At 39.3% G+C, this 25,222-nt stretch overlaps 1 protein-coding gene across 1 annotated transcript in view; it reads left to right on the top strand.

The window, feature by feature from the left end:
• Positions 1-5,397: 5,397 nt before the first annotated feature.
• The window catches only part of MRPL3 (mitochondrial ribosomal protein L3), a 32,163-nt gene continuing 12,338 nt past the window's right edge, over positions 5,398-25,222 (top strand). The window contains exons 1-7 of the mRNA XM_082499027.1: positions 5,398-5,513; positions 7,482-7,660; positions 8,915-9,006; positions 9,552-9,650; positions 13,507-13,606; positions 15,505-15,565; positions 24,698-24,806. Of these exons, the coding sequence (XP_082355153.1) occupies positions 5,416-5,513; positions 7,482-7,660; positions 8,915-9,006; positions 9,552-9,650; positions 13,507-13,606; positions 15,505-15,565; positions 24,698-24,806 (738 nt within the window). The 5' untranslated portion in view covers positions 5,398-5,415. The remainder of the gene's footprint in view (positions 5,514-7,481; positions 7,661-8,914; positions 9,007-9,551; positions 9,651-13,506; positions 13,607-15,504; positions 15,566-24,697; positions 24,807-25,222) is intronic.

Raw genomic sequence — 25,222 nt, 5'->3', positions numbered from 1 at the left:
ACCTGCCTGCACTCTTTTACAAAATTAAAAAAGAAAAATGCTACTGTCTACAACTACTGTACTTAAAAATGAAACAAACAAACAAAAAATAGCACGTTTTGGTGATTTTTAACTACAATAACCATTTTTTTTGCATGTGTAGCCTAAAGGCTTAAATCTGTTAAGCGGTTGTATTGTTGAAAACTTTTTATGAGAAAAAAACGTCCAGAAAAAAAAGTGAACTCTTTACATTACAGCATGTCGCCTTGAAATAAAAAGTTATCTGTATCTGTTTTTTATACAGGTTTGTTGAAATTTTGCTAAATTTCTTATCTTTACACTGTAAAGCATTTTGAAATATTTATTGAGAGTTGATAGCCAAAATGTCTTTGGTTTAATCTGCTATGAACTGAGAGATTTTTCAAAATGGCAGATGCATGAACTGTATTTTGCATGTTTAAAATAAAAACAACACAGTTTTGCAGCTGTTGTCTTTATTTCTCTCTCTGCCACAAGGCTGCCTGCTTTCAACTTCCATGTTCCAAGAAAGGGGTAATAAAGTGTTTCAAGAGACACCCAGCCTGAAGCACCGGCATTTCTAATGTTGGCAGCTTGTAACGTGGGCCCCCCAACATGCCCACTTAATCTGTGGCCTGAGTAGCCATTTTTCAAAAGCCTGATACATCCAGCTGTCACAAAGGGTTCAGACTGTAGCTGTAAACAGATCTGGCTTGGAGGGCATGATCCATCGGGATTGCATGTCTTAAAATATGCCTTCTTAATCCAAATGATCTGGCTGGCTGGCTTTCGAACAGGTTGTATTTTGGCTACCCAAATTTATAACCTCTTATGTTCAGGAATTCTTATTTTGTTTCATTTGTATTTTTTAATCTCGCACCTGATAGCCAACTTTGCGTGACACGTTTCGCAAAAGAAATTTTGCACGGCCTGATTTTGTGACAACCAGTGATTTGTAATTTCATGCACACACAGATCAGTTGATCTTGTGTGACAGAAAATCTGGGTTTATACCAAAAGAATATTCAAGCCACCTGTTTTTTTTTAAAAGAGGACACACAAGAACCAATCAGCAGTGGATTGATCTTTTCATTGAAATATTTATGTATATAAATGAAGAAATTATATCATTGTTATTCTTGGTGTTTGAATTTTGACTTCATTCGCTAAAAGACAATAGTGAAAGATGTGACTTGTTAGAAGTTAAGGATAAAATCTGACCAAAAATAATTTGTGTAGGATTGTCCAAAGGGCACAGCTTTGGATGAGCTGTGCTCCCACTGAATTGAAAACAGTCTTGTTGCTTGTTCCAGAATAAGCTGTTTTGGACCAGTGCTAAATATTTTGGAAAATCTCACCTGGGAGCAAGGGGGTTTGGTTTTAGAAATACATATTTTTAAATGAGTTTGCAGGTAATGTAGAACTCTAGCTCCCCGATTCTCTTTTCAAAGTAAATTCCATGGGATCAGCTTTGATTGATGATTTTGTACCACAAAATGAAGGCAATGGGAGAGCCAGGATGCATGGGGCTGTCTTCCCAGTGCATTCAATTCTGCTCCGTCTATATCCTGCAGCGCAATTGTTCATGCCTGCTAGTAAAGATTCCTTGAACTGATCGGATATTAAACAGCAGCCAGTATTACTTAGTCATAGGTATAAATTGTTGGAAGACATCCTGACTGAAAGACCTCAAACGCACATTTCCATTTAATGGTTGAGTGTTCATTTGAGAGCTTACCCCAGAAGGCTGCATGTCTCTCCCTCTATGGATGCATTTCAGCTGGAAGCTATTGTGATTTTCCCTTATATCTCATACACCACTCTGCCAACATATCTTAATTCTTATCTAAAACATCTCTATTTTCTTATTCCCATTTCTCCCCTTTTTTCTTTCCTTCTCTATTCTCAGATGGAGCATTTTCTAGCTGTTAAAGCACATGACTGAAAAATCTATGACTCCATGTTCTTTGCTCCTCCAGTATCTTACTCCAGTATCTTGGGCAACTTGTTTAACTTTTCTGCACCTCAAATTCCTCATCTGTAGAATGGAGGTCACTGCTGTGTATTCATAAATATCTCACAATGGTACTGGGAGACTTTAATATTTGAAAAGTGATTTGAGATCCTCAGAGGCTCTCGCCATATAAAGAGTATTCCTTTACCCTGGGAATAGCTTTAGGGATGTAATGTACAGCCGAGGAGGCATTAAGCCTTTGCTTTATTATTTGCCAGACTGAAGGAAAGTAGAAGAAAGCTTTCAGAAAAAAAAAAAAAAAAAAAAAAAGGACTCAGGTAAATTGTTCTTCTGGTTCTTTGGCTAAATGGATTTTTCAAGTGTTTATGGTTACACGGAATTGGGCAGTTACAGCTCTTCATTGGCAGAGGTGTTACAAGGTGCTTCTATAATGTAGCAGCACATAAAATGCAGAGATCAACACATGGTTGTTCAATGGTTATTGTATGCTAAGCTATATAAATTATCAGTCATTTTCATGTATGTCGGTGGTCGATCTAAGTGTCTCAAGAGAATCACAGTTGCTGCAGATCTTTCTGTTTACTTCACACAATTCAGATTATAAATGTTGTCTATTTAAAAACAAATCATTATCAGTGGTAATATAGATCAGCAATTCTGTAGCAGCCCTCAAGGTACTTGAAAAGACACCTCTGTGATATTGAAAAATCAATTGGAAATCTCCTTCAATCTATACAGTTTCCAGCATGTAAAACAAACACATAATAGTGTGGTGAGCTGGTGTAGGAGAATTCACAAAAGACAAAACTAGCCATATGGTAAAGGCTTTATAATGAGTCTTTGAATGTTATTTTCATTGCTCCAAGTTAGTGCAATAAGATAGTATGAGCTTTCTGCAGGGTAATATCATTAAGTATATGAATATATCTCTGAAATGCATTTTTTCTCCTCTTTTATCTACTAAGGGTTTTAGCATGGCCATTCTGCCTTTAGGCTGAACCACCATCAATTTCTCTCATGGATTTTTTTATGCAAATTTAAACTTCTACTGCCTTTTGACGGATCATTTTAAATTCTGAAAACTCCTTTAAAATAAATTATATCTTGTCCTTTTGAGGTAATTTATGATCTGAAATATCTTCTCTGCCTACTGCAATCCTGCCTTCCTTTTTACTGCTTCTCAAATCCGATTCAAAACCCAAAAGCCCATGAATACTCAAAGACATTAATGATCCCTATTAGCTCAAAATACATTAACATCCGTAATTCTTGAGCCAGATACTCAGCTGAGCTGTATTTTTAGTGGTGTAGGGGAAACTAAGTGTACAATAAATTAAAAAAAAAAAAAGTGCTAATACACTGCTAATTGCTTATTGCTTTAAGGTAAAACCTACCTGTGTAAAGTTTTTACCATGATAAGCAATAGAGTTCTATAGCATTTGATGAAAGAGTCTACAGGTATGAAATGAAAATTATAATTATAATAGTAATATTGCTTTAAAACATATATTTTCTTTTAGTCTCCAAATATCAAAGGTACACAACTGATGACAGCCAAAAGTTTACAGTTCGATTCGTTAGAGGCCGGCTGAGTGCAATGGAGAACAGTGGTCCAAGCCAAAGCTTGCTGCAGATTGCAGAGGTGATATTCCAAAATGCACGGGTGGAAGGCCCTGGCTCTGAGCAGGTTTGCATGGCAGAGCCCTGCAGGTCTGCAACACTCAGCTACATCCCTTCGGTTTACTCGCACACCAAATACTGTGATGGAAGGGCGTGTGGCTTATTGAGCCTCATGGTATTGCAGTAAGATTCTTCCTGCTGAATTAAACACTGCTGCCTCCTTTAGCGTAGCTCTCTGGCTGCACGAACAGGACACAGCTTACTCCCTGGAAGAACCCAACTGGTTATTCAGATTGACCTTTCTCAGTTGGGATTACGGGTCTTGCAGTCACACCTGCTATGTAAATCTAAACTTATCTCCAACCTTTCCAGAGGGAAAGAGGTACTAGACAAACTGCCTTTACTCCTAAGCAGCAAGGACATTTCAGGCACAAACATTGGTATACCTACAATCACGTTTTTTGGAATGGGAAGGATGAGGACTCCTAAAATAAGGTTACATTTTGCAGATTGGGTTTTCTCCCTTTATTTAGAGGAAGTGCCATTTGCCACAGAGAAAATACAGGAGACTGTGTGTGTGAAAGATGTTGGTAGTTTTCTGGATCACAGTTTTGGGTGCAAATGCCCAAATTCTGCTGTTACCCACTCTGAGGTGCCTACGGCCTCTCTTGGATCTGGATAGCTGGCCACAAGCCTCGAATGCTAGACACACACACCCCACAGTGGGAAAGAAAACAGAGAGGCAGGGTAAAGAGGAGAAGCAATGACGGACTACAGCTGGCCACACTGAATGGTCATGTATCTTTAAAAAAAGGTATTTCTGTTAAAACCAAAAGGGAGTCTTGGGATCATATCCGTTCACTGTCCTACCTAGTGCTGGTACCCTATTTAGAAAAAAGGCTGAATTAATTCTGAACACAGATGAAAGCTGGATCTCACTGAAGCCAGAGAGGCAGAGGTACCAGCCCTGCGCCAAGCTGCCCAGAAATCCTCTGCCTGGTCCACCTCCGTTAACTTTTACCAGTAACATCGCTAACTACAACGTTGTCCTCCCACCCTTACGCGGCCTACCTACTCACAAGGTGCGCCTGAAGCCCTGCACCCTGCAGCCATTTGATAATGCCGGGAGAGTTCTGCCCAAACCCCCCAGGGATCCACTCAATGCCTGCGTGGTGGGGGAAGGTTTTGAATCCATGTGAGGGTTCTTCAACCTCGTGTGCCCAAGTGGTGCTTGACAGCGATAAACTTCACCCACCGCTGACACTTTCCCTCATTGACCCTTATTTGTTGGAGTCTGCTGGCTCATGGCTGGAATGGAGGCAGGGGAGCCATGGCAGTGCTGGCAGGGCCGAGGGCAACGAGTGCCCATGGCGATTTCTGCATATCCTCTCCCATCGCCTCCCTTGGTGAGGTCTTCCGCGCCCCCCCCAAGAGAAGCCCCATCAGCCATGGGTGGTTCAGCCCTGACCCGGGGGACCTTCGTGCGAGCAGCACTCGCTCCCCGGGCACACAGGCGCCCAACCGGCCGCCAGCCAGGGCCCGGGTTAAACCCTAGGCAGTGCCGCGGGGCAGATCCCCTCCCCACGGGGGAGCAACCCGTCTCCCTGGGGCCAGCGATGGGGGGGGGGGGGGGGGAGGGTGAAGGCTGACGCACGACCACGTCCTTGGGTTGGTTCGGGACTTTTTATGTTAACTCTTGAGTAAAACCCCTCCCGCCGCCGGCAGCGCCGGCCGGAACCTTCTTTCCGAGGCAGCACGGAAGGTTTTCAGCGTCGGACCAGGCTGCGCCGGAAGCCGCCGGCGGCTCCGCCAACGGTCGCGGCATGGCGGGCTGGGGGCTGCTGGGCCGGCTGGGGCGCCGGCTGTGGGCGGCGGCACCGGGGAGGCCGCTCGGGGCGGCGGCGGGGGCTCCCGGCCACAGGTAGCGGAAGGGCTGGGCTGGGGAGGGGGGGGAGGGGAGGAAGGGGCTGCGGCGAGGAGGGGTGGGAAGAGCGGGGACAGAGGGGGACCCGGCCCCTGTCGCAGCTCCGGAGTGATGGACGCCTCGGCGGCCCCTTCCCCTCGGGGCGCTTCCGGTCTCCACCGTTTAGAGAGGCGTCTGGGTGCAGCCTGTTGGCAGCGCCCCGGGAAGTTTGCATGTGCGGAGGTGGTAGGTAGGGCCGCGGTTTACTTCTGGGGCACTCAAGCCTCAGTGATAGCCCCGGCCTGCGCGGGAGCTGTGGCGGGAGATGCTCATTTGCAACCAAAGCACCTTTGCTCCATAGTGGAGTGACTTGGCCTACTGTGTTTTGAGTCACCTTGGCCAGCTGTTACAATTAGCCACGTGCATTCGTTAATTGTATGGTTAAATACTCCGTTTCGTTGTACTTGCAGAGGATTGAGGCGCGTTCAAGCTTTTCTTAGCCCTCACAAAAATTATGGCAGTACAGTGAGCTGTTTAGCAGTGAATGTAAAATCAGAGAGTTGTTGGGGCTGGAAGGGAGCTCAGGAGGTTTCCAGTCTGGCCAGCTCTGAGGTCAGACCAGCTTGTTCAGGGCTTTGTCTGGTTGCGCCTTGAAAGTCTCCAAGGACAGAGGCTGTACAGGGTCTCTGGGGCCCTGTTGCAGTATGTAACTGTCCACGGGCTGAACATTTTTTCCTTATGTCAAATCAGAACCTCCTTTTTCAGTTTATACCAATTCTTTTCATTCTCCTGGCATGCATCTCAGTAAACATGGCCTGGCTCTGTCTGGTCAGTAACTTTTTCATAGGTATTGGAAAGGTGCTGTGAGGTCCCCCCTCAGCCTCCTCTTCTCCAGACTATACAAGCCCGGTTACCTCAATCCTCCTCACAGGTCAAGTGCTCCAGCTCCTGTATTTTTATGTACCACTGCTGTACTCGCGCATCTATAAACATCCCTATTGTTCTGAGGACTCAAAATTGAATTTAGTATTGCAGATATGGTGTACTTTGAGTGCTGGAGAAAAGGTGATGACAGTTTCCCTTGATCTCCAGACCGTGCTTCTGTTGATACAGCCCAGGCTGCTGTCAGTCTTCATTGCTGCCTTCATTGCCTGCTGGCTTCTTTTTTGCCTTTTTGCTCCCCACAGGACTCGCAGGTCTTTTGCCTGGCTGGGGAGCAGCTCTGCTGAAGTCATGGCCTCTACCCTTGCAAGAGGTTATTCCATCCCAGGTGTGGGACTTTGCATCTCTCCTTTATGAATTTCATCAGGTTCCTTGTTGGCCTGTCCTGACTAGCAGAGGGACAACCTTGAGCATTATCAGTTGCTCTGTTCAGTTCAGTTTTATTGGCAAACTTAAGGGTGTACTCATCCCCTCTTACAGGTTGGTGATAAAGATATTAAGCAGGGCAAGGCCCTGAATAGACTCTTGGTGATCTCTGATTGTAACTGGCCTTCTGGTAGAGTGTGAACCATTAACCATGACTGTTTCAGCCTAATGATCCAGCCAGGTTTTTGCCCATCTGATAGCCCTTGCATCTGTGCCATAACATCCCAGCTTGGATAGAAGGATGCCACAGGAGATAGTGTTGAAAGCCTTGCTAAAGTTAAAGTAAACAACACCCACTGCTATCTCTTTGTTCACGGATCTAGCTTTTTTTATCATAGAAGGAATGGTTGTTTTATTCGTTGTTGCTTGCCCCACCTTGATGTATTTTAGAATACTTTAGAAGTTATATGAGAGCATGACAAATAATTAGGTGCTGTTGGTCAGGGGTAGCCAGTTTGAATGATGGTGGTTGAATAGCTTGCTAGTATAATTTTGATCTTTATGACTGTATAATGTAATGATATAAATATGTAGTATCTATTGCATTATGAACATATGTGTTATGAGACATTATTTGAACTGATAAGACACTTAAAACTTTTTCCCACCACTGGAAAGGGGGCAGCTGGGCTTCGTAGTCAGGCATGTTAACAGTACAACGTGGTGGGATGAGCATCTTTCTGAAGAGAATGTCCAGTTCCTCAAGAAGATAACCGCGGAGGAGTACAAAGCTCAGACAGCCAGCAAACTGTGCCCTCTGAAAGATGAGCCATGGCCACTGAATGAGTGGAAACCAGGTGAGAAATATCTCTTCTGAAGTACCAAACTCATGCTGGAATTACTGTTGTTGTGTTGCTGCATTCAGTAACATCAGAATTGTGTCTTGTAAAGTACTTTCCTTTTTGCTTTTATCTCAATCATCCAACACATCTCCTAGTAAATAAGTAAATGTAATACATCAGTTCCCTAAAAAGCATTTAAAATATTACAAGATGTTAGGAATGTTTTAAGAAGTTAGGTTTTACTCCAAATCAGCTCTTGGCCAGTCCCAGCTGAGCTGCACAATAACAAGATAATAAACCATGAATTAATCAAAAAAGACTCCCTAGAATATAAAGCATATGAACTTGAAAATGTTCGTGTAAATATTGCTAGACTCTGAAGAAAAACTGTAGTATATAATACATCCCACTTCCATTCAGTGATTCATAGAATATCTCAAGTTGGAAGGGGCCCATAAGGATCAGTGAATCCAGCTCCCTGCTCTTCACAGTTCTACCTAAAATTAAACCGTATGACTAAGAGCATTGTCTAGACACTCCTTGAACTCTGACAGGCTTGGTGCCGTGACCGCTTCCCTGGGGAGCCTGTTCAGTGACTGACCACCCTCTCACTGAAGAACCTTTTCCTATTGTCCTAATGTCTTACTGACTAGAACACAATATAAAGTTTTTGAGCCTTCAGAAAGGTCACATAATTTGACAGCAAACAACAGAGTCTGCAAATCCATGACAAGATCTGTAGGTATGACAGTGGAAACTGGAACAAAGAGCATTTTTCAAACTTTAAAGCATTTATTCTTCATCTGTTTTTCATGCCATGGACTGTCAAAGCCAGACTTGACAGTTTGCCTTGGCAGTACAGTTACAGTGACAAAAATACACAGGGGTCAGGGTGGGAGGAACCTACTACAGTAAACTTTTCCATAGTTAGTTTGGCTCTAGTGAATTAGTATTACTAATCTATTAATTAGTATTAGGCTCTAGTATTTTCTAAAAAAAGAAGTCTGAAGCGTTGGTTGTTCTGAACTTAATGGGGAACTGTTTTGCATGTTTAACAAACACAACTGGAACAAATAGAACTTTACTGCTAATGGAATTAAAAACAGTGAATAGGTTATTCCCAGCCTACCTGCAGGGAGGTAGCGATGTTTCCCCTCCTTCCTCAAGTCCTTAGAAAGGTCTGAGTTAATGGGACTTCGCAAGTTATGACATGGGCTCTTTTCAATACTCAAGTGTGGAGTTGCATCCATGTTCTGTTTCGATCTACAGATTCCATCAGAGTTGGTGTTGTTGCAGTAAAACTGGGAATGATGCCAATATGGACCAAGTCAGGAAAAAAACATGCTGTCACACTACTTAAGGTGAAATAAATCATAATTAATTTCATCTCCTATACTGTATTCAGATCATTAACCAGAAGTTTCAGGCAAAAGTAAAACTAGCACTTATACAGAGTAGGAAATCCCTAAAGAAAGGAAAGATTTATTTCAGCCCTGCATAGTACACTGTGCCTGTTCTCTGTTTATATCCTAAACTTTCTAGGAGCAGTCTGCCTTCTGCCCCAGTTATTCAAGTGCTGCAGAACTGTGTGTAGTATTGCATAGGTGAGGGGAGATGGGAGGCGGGAGGCAACACAAAGCTGGAGTTAACTACCCCACTTCACTTTTTTTTTTTTTTCTTTATTTTTTTGCCACCTGCAGGCACTTTGGGATTAGTTTCACCTTGGTTACTGAACCTTTGTAGCCCTACAAAGGGCTCCTTGTACAACTTGTAGGCTGTGTCACCTGTTACGTAGATACAAATGAAAACGGAGACTGACTTTGTTTCACTTGTTTTGATAATCTCTTACTATGGTCTCAAAGCGAACACATCTACTTATACTCAAATAAATGCTATTTTTCTTAAGGTGCAAGATTGCCATGTTTTAAGATACATTTCAAAGGAAGAGTCGGGTGGAAAAACATCTAAGCTACTTGTTGGAGGCAAAAATGCATCTCCTTTTTTCGTAAGTGAACCACTTTTGGTGTTTTTGTTAGAATAGTTGTTTCTGTTGTGATTGCAGTGTAAAAGTAGCGCAGGTATACTTCTCTAAGAGATGAATTGACAGACATGCGTGCTTTGGAACTCATCTTTTCTCACGTGCACCCTTTCTTATTTCCTAATGCTCTTGTTGATTCTTGGTTAAAAGAATAGTTTTACCTATAATTCTCTAGGAAAGCTGTGGACTTAGGAAGTTGCTTTGAAGGGCAGCGTCCCATGATGATGAAAGGGTCTGAAGGGCCATTAGCAATGTACAAACACATGTGTTCGCCATGTCTGTGGACGTGCAATACGAGACGAGGGCTGTAAGATACACACATTCATGGCCTCTTGTAAACTTATCCAGCTTCATCGGTTGTTTAGAAGACTTTGCTCTCTAGCTTACTCTTTCATACTCTTTTCTGAGCTTTAATTGCAATTTTTCCGCAGGTCTGTTGAGATTGTTTAATTTTCATATAGTTTTACTGATGAATAAGTTTAAGACTTATATTTTCAGGAAGATGGCTTCATGATTATAGCTCATCAAGAGTGATATCAAAACCACTCACTTATTTAGACACCCCAAATGCCTGATGTGGAATTCCCAGCCACTTTCAATGGCTAAGGTTGCCTAGCAGAGCCCTCATTCCTGAGAAAGAAAATTGAATTATAAATCAAGGCAGGAGCGAAGCTTTCCCTCAAAGGATTGCGGTTTCTATGATCCTTTATTTGTATCAAATACCACTTGTCACTTCTTGCAGTATCCTGACACTCATTTGTTTGTTTTAGGCAAGTGGAAAAAAAAATAGGACTTAATTATGAAGCAGATTATCTCAGTGATTGTGGCTTTTTGAGGACTTACATTTCCCTTTTTCAAACAGAAGGTTGTCCCAGAGTCTTGAAATGAATCTGTATACTTGTTTTTGCTTTAGTGGAAGTGAGGAAAGAAGGAGCTATTTTAATTTGATGAATCTGTTGGCTTTTGTAGTATAATCTACTTATTTTGAATAGGCTTGTATTTTAAGGTATCTTTTGTTTATTCAGTGGGTTTAGGCTGTGTTTCACCATCACTACTACTACTTTTTGGGTATCTATCCTGTCACTTTAGTCTATTTCCACTTTCCAGGTGTGACATTTTTCCTGGAGATGTGTTTTTTCTTTCCTGTTACCTTGGTTTAAGACATGCAAGAATCATGTGAATAATAATTTTCTAGTTGCATTATGCATATTATACTCCTTACAATTGTCTTTTCATAAAGGTGATGTTAGCAATACATTGTCAGAGTAAAAATGCCCAGCAAGTAAGGAGGAATGCAGAAAACTTCTATTTAATTAGCTCTTGTGAACCAAGAAAATTTCTTCAAAGCAGAACTACCTAAAAAGGCAACTCAAGGATTTTTTAGTAGTTATGTTAATGATTCTTTTGGACATAACGTTTACCAAGTTAGGTCCTATTAATTTGGTTGAACATAAACTTATTTTAATAAAGAAATTGATTAAATATCCTTAGACAAAGGTGCGGTGAGGACCTGGCCTGCGACTGAGCTCTGTACTGTTGTTATTATTATCATTCCATAAGCTACATAATTTCTAAAAATTTGGCACACAGATTCTGAACAATTGTGCTAAAGTACTAACAGACAATGTCTTTCTGTGGTTTAGCTGCAGGTTTGAATCATGGCTCTCCTATGCTTACCAGTAGTTTTGTGTGTTTCTTTTTCTCTCTGAACTGTCTGAATGTGAGAATTAAAAGAAAGCTGAATGATACTGTATTGTATTAGCATAAACAGTCTATCTTCTGTTAATTCCTCATAGGAACATCTGTCTTCCTCAGATTCCTCACAGCTACTGATTTTTAATGAATTCAGTCTAATGATTCCCTCAGTAATTTTACTAACAAAGAGTTATGTGTATTTCTTTTGAGTGTCAAATTGCTTAAAAATGATAAAGGGTATTGCATTTTTAACAAGTTTTTTTTTTTCCCCCCCTTCTTAGCTTGATGTTTGTCAGTCTATCACAAGTGAACAGATTTTTCATTATTTTTTAATGCAAAATTATTCTCAAAAGTACAATTCTGTCAGTGTTCTAACAGTTTTTTTTAAAAAGTACTTGTATATGCTTCTCTTAAGTGAGGGCATATGGATAATTTTCGTATAATACTGGAAGATATTGCTGGTCTTTTTAAAACTAAGAATATCTGAGAATTCACTCAATGTTCTCTTCAGTATTGCTTTTTAGGAAGGCTTCGTAAAGACTGCAGTGTATTTTTTGTAGAAATACATCTCTGTGACCTGAACTGCTTGAGAAAAACTTGCAGAAATAGAACAGTGCAAGGCTATAGTAGGACTCTTGAGATGGATGTGATTTTTATCCTTTGACTCCACTGTATTTTTTTTCAACTGTGGTAGCTCTTTCCAGGCATCCATGCTGAGCACAGGGCTCCCCTTGCTGTCATCTAAGGTGGTAGTTTTACATAACAGTGGAAACAAAGGATTGATATGCAGGCATTTAGTAGGAAGGAGATTTCTTTACTTTTAATTCCTACATATGGTACTACAGTTTAATACAGTCGTCCTCCATTGATGCCTCAAATTTTTGTGGTCTTCGGGAAGATCTGTATTTAGTTGATTTTTTTATTTTTTTTTTTAAGGGTATTTGAAGTATTCTGTACTCTGAACTCAAGTTTACAAATCACTCAAAAAATCCTGTTAACTCTCAAAAACTTTCTATCCACACTTTCTCCTCAAAACAGGACAGATTTGTAAGGTTAAAATTTCTAGGGTTTGTCTTAAGTCAGAGATCCTCATTATCTTGCTCTCTCATTCTTCACAACACTTCCTCTTTTCTCCTAACACTACTTAACAGATTTTTAAAAACAAAAGGAACAGCAACATGCAGATTTTCAAAATAAACTAAGTAACAGTTTTAAAGTTATTCACATTATTTTGTCTTAAAATACACAAAATTATTTTTGAGAGAGAGAACTGCACAGAACTTTGGAGAATTGAACCTCAGAGATGCGACTAGCCGAGTGTGACAGTATTGTCAGATGCTTAAATTGCTTTCTAGGAGAATTCATTTGAAGAAAAATCGGCTGCATTGCTTTTTACCTATTGCCACAGCTTTCCTGCGTCACTGTTTCCATTGTTTGGTATCATCTCAGTGGTCAGCTGTTCTGTGAGTTGTCTTGTTTAAAACAGCTGAGAACAATTTAAAGTACTTTCAACTTTTCCAGACAACTCTAAAAAGAAGAGCCCTTCTTTAGTAAGTCAGCAGTGCTTTGACACTGCTTGTACTTGGTATATCTTAAAAAATACACGAATCATAAACTTCCTGTTCTTAATTTTTCCTTTTTTGTCCAGAGACTCTAGGTTCTCTTCTGTGGGAAGTTTAGCATTTCTTCAAGACCAGGCTTAATTTCTATGATTTTGTTACTTAAATCAAATAAACTATGTGGTGATGTGGAACTAAGTCATTAGAAGCTTTGAAAAAAAACAAAACACTTTTCAATTACTACAGAACTCTTTGAAAGTCATGAAAAAGCAGTAATATATTTTATGTACACTCTAAATGATTGGTTCCCCTTTTCTGACCTTAGAAATCTTCATGTATCTCTTGTTTATATGATGTAGCTGTAGGGTAACTAGTTGACAGAAAATAAAATGCAGACACAGGAGTTTTAAATTAATTTTAGAGAGAGTTAAAATGCTAGTCTCAGGATAAAAGTGTAGTATGATATAACTGTTTGTCTGAGTGGTGTTGACAGTCTGTAATCACTTTCTGTACAAGGTTGATCCTTAGGTATTTTAAGATTACTTCTTTATGTCTGCTCTTTGTTACAGAAATCGGAGTCTGCAATGGAAATTTTTAAAGAAGCTGGAGTACCACGGAAGCAGAAAGTTACAACATTTAATGTAACAGATGATGCCATAATTAAACCAGGTAATCTTTCTGAGCTACTGGGTATTATATGCATAATCATGTAATCTCTGCCACTTCTTCTAGATCTAAACCAAGTTATGATGTATATTTCATTTTTGGTTTGTATGGAAATTTCTGAATTCTTATTTCTTTGTCACTGAGCACAAACAGACTTTTTTCTTAGGGAAAAGCTAGAAAATGGACTTTACTTTCAAGGTGATGAGAAGTAGGATTTTTTCTTGTCCTTAGTATGTTTCCATTGCTTAGAAAATAAGTCTAATCCAAACTAGCTAATGTGAACATTGAGTTAAAAATTAACTGTGTCTTACCTCGACTCACTTGTTGGGAATAAATATGAACGCATTTACTGGAAGTTCTCCAATTATCCTTATGAGAGGGCCACCAAGAAGTTTGTGGTAATGTTTCTCAGGAGCGTAAAATAGCAGTTTGAGGTTTGTTTCTTCTTGCTGCATTCAGAAGTAGGACTGATGGCTGTCATATATGGTGTTTTTTTTTCTGGCAGCTTGCAAAGTAGAATGCATTAAAACATGTTATAACAAGTGTTCTCACTGAAAATCGGTATTATAAGTTTGGATTTAATGAAAAGTTTTGTTTGTAAGGTTTTATTAGATAGTGTATTTAGGTTGCTTTTATTTTGTGCTTTTTGACACTTGTAGGTATTTTTAGGTTATGTAGGGTGGGAAATTCTAATATATTACATCTCTATTTGCCATTAGAGAAGGTTTTTGCAAGACCTTTTTAAGACAGTGCGGTAACTGATAAAAATGAAACCTAGCACGAAGAGGAAGTTTGGACTGATAAATGGAAGCAAATGCTTTAGATAAAGTAGAATTGCAAGTTTACAGTGAACTGATTTTGCACGGTGTGTATTTTGTACGTAACGTCCTTCATGTACATGATTTTCTATCAGTTGCTTGCTGCTGACGGGCATCTTACCCCAGGTGTGTATTGATCATATAAATATAACATGAAACAATATGAGGATTTTTATGCTTGAGACTTAGGATATGTTTACATCATTTCAGTTTGCATTCATACAGATTTGAAAATAGCATGAAAATGGGTGTGGACGTGAAGCAATTAAAATTTCTTTTTTTTTAATTGACATAAGAGACTGGAAACTGTTAAAGATGCAGCTGCATGGATCTTCAGATTAAAGTTCACTTATAATGAACTAAGTTATCAATTCTGGTTTTCTGTTAAAAGCTTCTATTAAACGAATATTGCCCTTGGATAAAAAAATTGCTGAAGACAAAATAAATCTTTAATTAAAATTAAAACTTTGATACTACAAGCACTTAGGCAAATGAGTAATTGCAGTCAGATAAGTGATATCGCTGACTGACACTAGCACTACTTCTAGTAAAGGCTAGTGTGTAGGTAATTCCCAAGTGGATGAAGCTGTACTTCTGTCACAGCCTTTAATTTGGAAACACTGCCTCTTAGACATTGCAAAACATTTTTCTATTCTTAAGCCCATTTTTTAAGGGAAGTGCTTTGGGTTGTTTTATAAAAAAAAAACAACCCTTCACCTTCTGAAGTTCTAGTACTATAAGTGAGGCATGTTCTCTTTTCTTGCCAAGATTGTTCATTGTGAGTCTTAACTAATTAAGCATTTTGGGCTCTGTCTCTTTCAGTGCAACATACCTGAGTAAAGCCCCGACCCTTCCTTCCTACTCATCTGAAATTGGGCTAGGAACTGAGAAATGTGTTTAAGTAGTAACTACAAAGCATCTATTTTAGTCAGTGAGGTTTATAAAGAAGAACAAATAACATGTGAATCAAAACAAAGTTGTTTCCTTTCCTGTGACTGTAATGTACCCTGTATGGTAATGACTGCAGAGTGGTTTGAGGATTTCAGCACTCAGTTGAACGTGATCTCTCCTCTTCTTTTGAAGGTACTCCTTTGTATGCTGCTCACTTCCGCCCAGGGCAGTTCGTGGATGTTACTGCAAAAACGTAGGTTCCTAATGATTTAACATGTATGGTTCATCTTTCAAATAGACTGGTTGAATTCCCCCCCCCCCCTCTATTTTGGCTTGAACTCATGGCTCACAAAAGCTGAAATATAATTGCAAGGGTAGCGGTGGGAAACAGAAGTCCATCAGCCATTGGGTCAAAAATATCTTATCTTTCTTTGCTGGGGCTTATTTTTGATTTTGAACATAGTAGGTAAACAAATGATACTATTAGGGCTATGGTTCTGCCTGTGTTGTCTGTTGCACGTAAATGATTAGCATGGAAGGGCTTGACAGACAGCTTGAGAAAGAGGTGCTCAAGCTTATCACAGGCAAAGAGGTCTATAATGCAGCATCTGTGGTGTGTAGAAGTGGGGAATAAATGCTGAAGGGCATCAGTTCCCAGAACAACCGCTTAATTTTGATTATGCAAGAGATGCAAAGAGAGATGTATCCTGTGAACCAAAGGAAAAGCAAAAAGATAGTGAATACATTTAGCAGGACAACAGAGCTGTCAAATTCCCTTTTTTGTTTTCTCTTATATTCCAGCTCATCTCCTTGCCAGTGATGGTTAATGATCTTTTACTTTAACGTGGGAGGAATGATTTCCTCTCAGACCACTGTGAGTGCCAAATTAGAACTCAAGTGGTACAGGGTGTCAAAAGAAAAACTGGCATCTTGCAGCAAAGACTAGTCATGCCTCTTCTATTACATCCATGATTTCCACTGCCCAAGAGAACTGAGAACTCCTATGTCTGTATTTCAGTGAAGTTTGGTTTTGTTGTGTTGTGATACAACAATGATGTTTTGCATTTGATGGGGGTTTTTGTGTAATAGAGATAATACCCAACTGGCCTTGTTGAAATATCATCCATTGTAATTGTCTCACATATGTGTAATGCGTATAAATGTCTAATATTATTCACAGCGCTTTGCATATATGGGGAAATGGACCATATCAGTACAGCTGAGTAGTTGGTTCTAATATAGCTACACCTGACTACACCTATAAGGGCACCCTATTCAGAACAGGAGGTCAAAAAATTGACTGGAATTAGTATTTTTCTATGTCAAGCCTCCATATGTAATACTTAGATCTGGTATATTGTTCATTCTGATTCGAAATTGCATTCAGTGAACAGCCTATAAGAGACAGTAATTCGTTTACAGAGCAAAGCACAGTGTCATTAGGCATACAGTCATTCTATGTAGATAAAGTGCCACACTTTGTTAATGCAGAAAAGCTTTGTTTTTCTAGAAGTATTTCAAAAACTAGGAAAGCTTTTCGTCACTGGTAAGAGCCACAGAGTATTGATTTGTATCTTCCTATATGTATTTGAAAATCCTAGCAAGCTAAAAATAGACTGGGTTCCTTGCCAGGTTCAGTGAATCTATCCTATCTTTTAATTCAGTATTTCTAATCTATTTTCTCCAGATATTTCTATTTGATCCCATTTCAGAAATTAGCTTTTTGTTTGTACTGCTGACTGTGGTAGCGTGTTACATGTAATCGTACTATAGAGGTGCCTAATATAAAAGGAGAAGAAAAAATTTTTAAGCTAAAGAGTAAGATCAGGGGTTTTTTTATCGTTTTTTCTGCCAATAGGATTAGCTAAGCATTTCAGTCTTTCTATATCCATGTTTTTTAACCTTTTTCTGTGACTTAACTTGCTTTTTGATTTCTACTTTTAATGTTGCTTTCTTCTTAATTTGTACTTCTCTGGAATGCTGCATTTATCATATTAGGTTAACTCTTGTGCAAGAATTAAGTTATTTGACTACATTTCAGTTTTTATTTCGGTCTTTTACTTTATTTCCTGCAATTTCATCCAGTGTTGCTTAGTCTCATGTTTGAGTGCGGGTTATTTTTCATTATCTTGAAGAGTGCTGTGTCCATCATTCTTAATTACTGTACCTGTAAGTACAGATTTCGCAATGTCACAAAAATATTCAAGAAATGCTTCAGTGAAGGGCAAAAAAAGTTAGCTTGAGAATGATTACAGTATTGAGCTCTAGCATTTGGACTGCGCTGTAGGGGAAAAATGAGAATGTACTTCATGTTGTACTTGTGTTCCGAACCCCCTGTCAAGAGAAGTCAGCTTCTCCCGCTGAACAAGAAGGGAACCCAGGGAGGTTTGGTCCACAGGCTGAAATGAGCCTTTGTATATTACTCTCTGAAGTCCCATTTTCAGAAGTGATGTGTAGGCACTTGGAAGATCCGAAGTTCTAGGAGCATTTGGGAAGGGTACGTAAGAATACAGTGCTGGGTTACAATAGGGAGCACAGTTTGACTTCCTCTTCTTCCTCCTGCAACTTCCATCTTCCTGATTCAATCCATTACGAACTTAAAAGCCAATAATTCCTAAAAACTTGCTATCACCACTAGTAAAACTTTTGAAATATTTTTACCTGAACATGTACTTTACGTTTTTAAGATTGTCAGTAATTTTACTTAATGGACAAAACACTGATCATTCATATAGATGATCATAACAGATGATCATAACAGTGCTGTTCTTAACAGCATGATTAATTCTAATTATTCCTTTAAAAAAGGAAAGAAAAAAAAAGCTGTCACCTTAATGAGGAGAGATAAAGTGGAATATAAAGAATGTTTTAATTTTTTACTAACTCTTAATGTTCCAGATGAGCAAGATATCCTTTTGTATGCTTCCTTCTACCAAGACAAAAATCAGAAGTATGCCCCTTAAAAATGAGCACCAGTGTAGGGTGTTTTACAACTGTTTTTGTTGAAGTCTTTTGAAATGTTTTGATTCATTTATACCTCTGTAAAGGAAAACACTTTCACAGACACAAGACGGTTCAGTTAAAGATGTACGCGGTTTGTTTTTATTTGAAGTCTTGTAATTTGTTCAGCACGGTATGAGTAGCTTTTACAGTGCTGACAGTAGGCAGTGTGTCTGCATGCTGTCAGTCTTCTTTAGTACTGAATGTTTTCCTTAGTACTTACTTTCAGCAATTCAAAAGCTCAGTCCTTAAGTCTTACAGCTGTCTTTAATGAGAAGACTTTTCCTTGGTGTTTCAGAGGTAAGTTTCAAGAACGTGTAAAGGCTTAAGCAGTAAACTTCAGCAATCCTGTGGCCTGCTCTGTTTTAGCCCTAGTGTGCTTAGGGCTAACTTACATAGCACTGTCCAGAAACGCTTCTCTTGAGGCTGCTGTAGTAGAGGTTGCTGCCCCAACTCCCACGGAGTTCCCCTTGACCTTCTGTCGCTGGTGCTGGTGTCCTGAGTTGCATGAAAAAAAATATCAGTGTGAGATATCTGTATTCTTCACTGGGTTAGTTTTCGGCTGGATCAGCTGCATGTCCCAGCTCTCTAGTCAGCGGAGGGAGCTTCTGCACTAGTACTAGACCTAACCAAGGGGATGGGGAGAGGTGGAACCATGGATTACAGTGGTATTGCAAAGCTGTATGGAGATGGAGTTGCATTATTCCTCCTTTTTCTGCCACTTCATGACCTATTTCATGAATGTTTCGGGAAGCCTTTGGATCAGAAATTTTGCCACTTCAAAGAAAAAGCCAACAGTAGTTTTGTTTGAAATGTGTCAGGATTAAGTGGTGATTCTGGTGTGTTTAGTGGTTTACTTAGGCTTTGCTATGTTAACGGTGTAATCTGAGCCTGAAAGTATGCTCTGCAGTTGTCTGAAATTATTTGACTAAATAGTTGGAATCCTTTTCCTTTACAGCATCTGAATAATAGTCTTTTAAATTAGCTAAGTGTGAAGAGTTAGCAGCAAACTAAATTGTTGCTAAATTAGAGTGCTTTGTTCCAGTAGCTTTCTAAATGAAAGTTAGCTCATTAGGCACTGGCATTTTACTTGTATTAAACCTGGCAAATGAGATTTTGTACAAAATTAGGTGGTTGACCTGAACAGCTGCTTTCCTGCGGGTGAGACTAGAACAACTGTTGTAATTAAACTCTGGTTTTAATTCTACAGAAAAATTATTTTCCTTTTTAACATTTATGTGTCTTAGTTTTGCATGCCAGGGGATCAGGCCTAGTCAGGATGGGTTTATGGAAGGCAGGTCCTGCCAGACGAACCTGATCTCCTTCTATGACAAGATTACCAGAATATTGGACAAGGGAAAGGCTGCTGATATTGTATACCTGGACTTTCGAAAAGCATTCGAGACTGTCCCCCATACAATTCTTGTGGAAAAACTGGCTTCGCACGGCCTGGATGAGCATATGATCTGCTGGACCAAGCACTGGCTGACTGGAAGGTCCCAAAGAGTGGTGCTCAATGGATTTAAATCCAGCTGGCGGCCGGTCACAAGTGTTGTGCCTCAGGGCTCAGTGTTGGGACCATTTCTGTTCAACGTCTTTATTGATGATCTTGATAAGGACATAGGGTGTATCATCAGCAAGTTTGCAGATGACACCAAGTTAAGCAGGAGTGTTGATTCCCAGGAGGATTGGGAAGCTCTACAGAGAGACTTGGATAGATTGGATCACTGGGCCAACATCAATGGTATGAGTTTCAACAAGGGCAAGTGCCAGGTCCTGCACTTGGGCCACAATAACTCCATGCAGCGCTACAGGCTTGGGGAGGTGTGGCTGGAAAGCTGCCTGGCAGAAAGAGACCTGGGGGTTCTAATTGACAAGCGGCTGAATATGAGCCGGCAGTGTGCCCAGGTGGCCAAGAAAGCCAATGGCATCCTGGCTTGTATTAGAAATAGCGTGGCCAGCAGAAGTAGGGAGGTGATTGTGCCCCTGTACTCAGCACTGGTGAGGCCACACCTCAAGTATTGTGTCCAGTTTTGGGCACCTCAATACAACAGAGATATTGAGGTGCTGGAGCGAGTGCAGAGGAGAGCAACGAAGCTGGTGAAGGGCCTAGCAAACAAATCATATGAAGAGCGATTGAAGGAGCTGGGACTGTTTAGTTTGAGGAGGAGGAGGCTGAGAGGATACCTCATCACTGTCTACAACTATTTGAAAGGGCACTGTAGAGAGGTTGGTGCTGGTCTCTTCTCACAGGTAATTAATGACAGAACAAGAGGGAATGTCTTCAAGCTCAAACAGGGTAGATTTAGACTGAACATTAGGAAACAATTTTTCACAGAAAGAGTGGTTGGGTATTGGAATAGACTGCCCAGGGAGGTGGTTGAGTCACCATCCCTGGATGTGTTCAGGAGACGTTTAGATGTGGTGTTGGGGGATATGGTGTAGGGGAGAACTTTGTAGAGTAGGGTAGATGGTTGGATTCGATGATCCCAAGGGTCTCTTCCAACCTAGACAATTCTATGATTCTATGATATCATTGCTGCCTGAGATTCCTTTCTGGGACTCAGGTAATCATGCTTCAGCAAAGCTAAGTAAACTAAGTGACTAAATTCCATGTATTCAAGAACAGTGGCATTATTCATATCAAGTGGCATTATTCATATTCATATCATCTAATAAAGATAAGTCTTGTGCATGGTTTTTTTTGTTCCAATGTGGTGTTTAATGTTACTGTTGTCAGAACAAAAATATATAGTCCTTGATTTTAGCCAAGACAAGTAGAAGATGTCTTAGCAAGAAGTTGCAACAGTGTAAGTAGGATGACAAACATTCTGCTTCAATATAGGTTCTTGATTGTTGTATCTCAGATACCGCACACATAACTTGATTCTTTCAGAGTGGAATCTAGATACCAATTCTGTTTAGTTAATATATGGTTATGGATTAAGATCCCACTTATGTTCAAAAAACATTAATATTTGTCTATCTGAAGTTGTCAGTACTATACCTATTAAGAGATTTTGGAATTGTACCTCTTATGCATGTTTGAGTTTGTTCTAAATTAGAATTGTATTGTGTTTCTTTTTAAAGATTTCAGATTTCAATGAACAAGATGTATTGGGATGTCAGTAGTTAAGACTTTGGGGGGGGTGGAATCAGGGATTCTTCTGATGCATTTTTAAATGAAATTGTGATGCAGATCATCATAAGAAAAGTAACTCCAGGAGAGGCACATGCTTGGTTGGTATCATTTATGCATATGTTGGCTAATGTGAAATTACATAGCATAGAGTATATAGTATGCAAAAAGTAGTACATAAACATATTGTATACATAAAATAGTATGTATTACGTATGTGATAACTAGATATTTTAATCTTCTGAGTTGGCTAGCTCACATTAATTTAGTGTTATGAAATATTTGTTGGAAATGAACTCTCAAGACTTAATACCGGATCTTTTATTACTTACTTTTGGGCGATTATTCTGTGTCATTCACTTTTGCAAAATATTGGTTTAGGTTTAGTTTCAGGAATTATTTTTCTTGTATTTTATTGGTGATACTTACTGAGTGCATTCACACCTAGTAATTTTTAAGAAGGGTGAAGAGGGCGATTAAGCAATTTGAAATTAACAAGTGTAATTGTTTTTCATCTTGATATGTGTTTAAGGAACATTATACATTGTTTATTCTTTTAAAGAAATAAAACTGTAGCTTCTTCTTAATAAAAACTTGTTTTTATTTTCAATCGTGATGGTGAGTGAGTCAAGTTAAATAGAAAATTAATGTTCAAAAAATCATAAGATGAAGTGTATTTCTAGGTAATTCAGAGACCTTCAACCAGGTCTTTGCAAATAAAAAAATCAAACTATTGTAAAAAATTATTGAATTATGATGAAAGAACCTTGGTAGATAATAAACCATTGTGCATTATGACATACCCTAATGTCAGCATTGAGATACCTTTCCTTGACGTTAGCCAGATATTTCAGAGCACCAGAGTGCTCTTTTTTAGTCTGGCCTTTCTATAAATTTCCTAAGGCTTCAGTATTGTAAAGTCTAAGTCTTTGTTCACTGGAAAATACATGTGTGATTGGAAGGACCAAAAAGTAGATGAGCGTAGTCTGTTGCATAAGTTGTTAAACCCTAGGAACTCTATCTTGTAATATAGTTGCTTCTTCTTGAAGATACCTTACAGTATGTGATGAAGTAAACCTTTTTTTTTTTTTTTTTTCAAAACGTACCTCTTACAAATACTATTTTTTATATTTTTGTATTTTATTAAAAAGTACAATTTACAGTATTCTAAATTGTTCATGTCTAAAAATGAGCAATCAATGAAATATTGAAGTGGTTTCATGACATCAGGGATTTATGCTACTTGATTAAAGTTGACAATACTGTTTTCTTTTGAAATGATCGTTTTCAATGGTTGTGTGGTTTTCTCTGACTTGCAAGTACATTTCTGCAGCTAAGGAATTAACCATGCCCCCAGTCTGCTTGCTCTGGTAACTGCACAGCTGTTGTTACGTGACCCACTTGCAGTTGGTTTCGAAGAGTTTGCTAATTCTATCTTCCAGCTAGAGATGCCAGAGGTCTACTTGGAAAACGTGGCCAATAGTAGGAAGTTTTAAAGAAAAGATAGCATTTTGGCAGAACAGCTACAAGTTTTCCTATAGTTCAGTTTCTGCTGTGTTTTGAAGTTACTAATCTCCCTTAACAATCTGCAGAAAAAGAGAAATTTTGAGCCTCTGTTAAAGCGTGACTATTTTTCAAACTGTTTTTTTACAACTATTGCTATTCATTACCGCAAGCTTTTAAAATAAGATGATTTGTGAGAAAGTGGTGTAACAAAGCCTTGCATCCTTTAATTTTCAGTCTCGCGTTCCTGATTCCAGGTAACCCTGGTCCTCCCTCCCGCGGGTGCCTTCAGCTCCATCTCGTGGCCCTGACCCTCTCCATATCCCAGTGTTGCATCCCTGTCTGCTGGCCTGAAAAGACTCTTGCTGGTGGCAAGCACTTGCACGACTGGCCAGCTGGCAAGCCAGAGGAACAGATCACTACTTTAATGATGTTCTAGCATTTCTTTGCTTAGTTGCAGGAAAGGAGCAAAGAAAAAAAAAAATCAGGACTTTCTAACCAATAATTTTGATTTCAAACAATTACGTGTCTTGTCTTCTGTGCCAAATTTAACTGGAATTGACTGCTAAATTCTGATCAGGGAAGGGGAAAACCAAGAGACGGACACTGTGATTGCACAAGTCTTGTTTGATTACAGTTCTGTGGCTTGTAGTTTGACCTGCTCTAGGCATCTAGGCCAGCCAGTTTTTGTGAATGTTGGTGTTGTCCGCATTCAGTTATTTCCTCTGGTTTTTAATGGTAGTTCTTTCCTGATCAGGGGAGTCAGCAAAATGTACTTATATACGGCATTCTGTGTGCATGCTCATAACCCGATTTTATTTTCCTGTGTTTGGCCAGAAAGTTCTGTTTGAACTAATTGGACTGTGACGTTGCAAAGTGCATTAGCAGAGAAAGGATTTCTGTAAATTGGAGGAAAAGGATCATCTTGTTAAATTAATTAAATAATCAGTGCAGCCATAAACCCTGTGGTCAGACTTTTCCTTTTGGAAACAGACAGTCCCAGTTTAAACACACGCTTTAATCAGCTTTTATTTTGGGCAGTGGTGAGGCAATTTTTCCTATGGAGTCCCTTCTACTTCCACATCCCTGCAGTAAACGGAGAACTCCAAAGCCAGTAATACTATCATATGCCTCAAAGAGTAAGGCATAGACTCTGAAAATATGTTTTATTTGTTATTGTGTTTTAGACCTTATTTGTCAGATGAGTACAGATGAAGAGAGTTCAGTGTTTTCACTACACATAAAACTTTTTCAAGAGATGAGTTTATTGTAGTTTGGAAAAGAAATGTTCCTTGGTTTATTTTTATGCTCGTCTAAGCAGCCATCTCTTTCCTCTCTTGATGCTTAGGGCCTGTCATTAAGTTTTGGTATGTGTTTTTACACAGTTGCTTTTTATTTGGGTTTTTTTGGTTGTTTTGTTTGTTTGTACTGGTGTCCACTTGGTGAAAGCTTCAGTATGGTACCATGTATTGCGGACCATCACAGCAAGAAACAGCTTATGTTCGTCTTTTTGCCTACTTGACTCTCTTCTAGTGCTTTGTATTCTGTAAAGCAACATTTAAGTATTGCACTAGAATATGTTTATGGTATAAAATACAGATTTTTTTTTTTAAATATGTTCTTCTCTCTGCTGAGCTTTCCTAAAGGTAAAAAGATTATGACCCTGACTGAAATTATTGGTTATTGCTAGAAACCTTAAGTCTGACTAACTCAGGTTTGTTTCTTAATTATTTTTCTTTTCAGAATTGGTAAAGGATTTCAAGGTGTCATGAAAAGGTGGGGATTTAAAGGTCAGCCTGCGAGCCACGGCCAGACGAAAACTCACAGACGGCCTGGAGCAATATCTACCAATGTGAGGATTCTTATTTCCTGTTTAAACATTCTTCAGTATTTTTAGAACTGCTTACTAAAAATGAACAATTTCACAATAACTGGTTGTTATCATCTACTCTGTGGTGGCAGAGAATCAAAGGAAGTTCAGAAACCAGTATAATGAGCAATGCAGACAGTCGTTCTCTTATGGCTCTACTTATGAATATTCTGTATTGCTGGTAAATGAGGAAACATATTTTAACTGAGCAAATTGTGGTATTTTGTAGTATAGAGAGAAATAGTCTTAATACTTCAAAGAGAGTTCTAAGAATCTTTTACCACAGCATTTATAGATTGGAAAGGATGTACCTGTTATTTTACACTGCAGATATTGCACTATTCTGTGGAACCTTGATTGCTTTTATCACCTTGCCTGGCTTGTGTAGCTGGTTAATG

Source organism: Vanellus vanellus, assembly GCF_965231255.1.
Source record: "Vanellus vanellus genome assembly, chromosome: 2".
NCBI classification, from domain to species: Eukaryota; Metazoa; Chordata; class Aves; order Charadriiformes; family Charadriidae; genus Vanellus; species Vanellus vanellus.
This window is presented reverse-complemented; position numbering and strand designations above follow the sequence as displayed.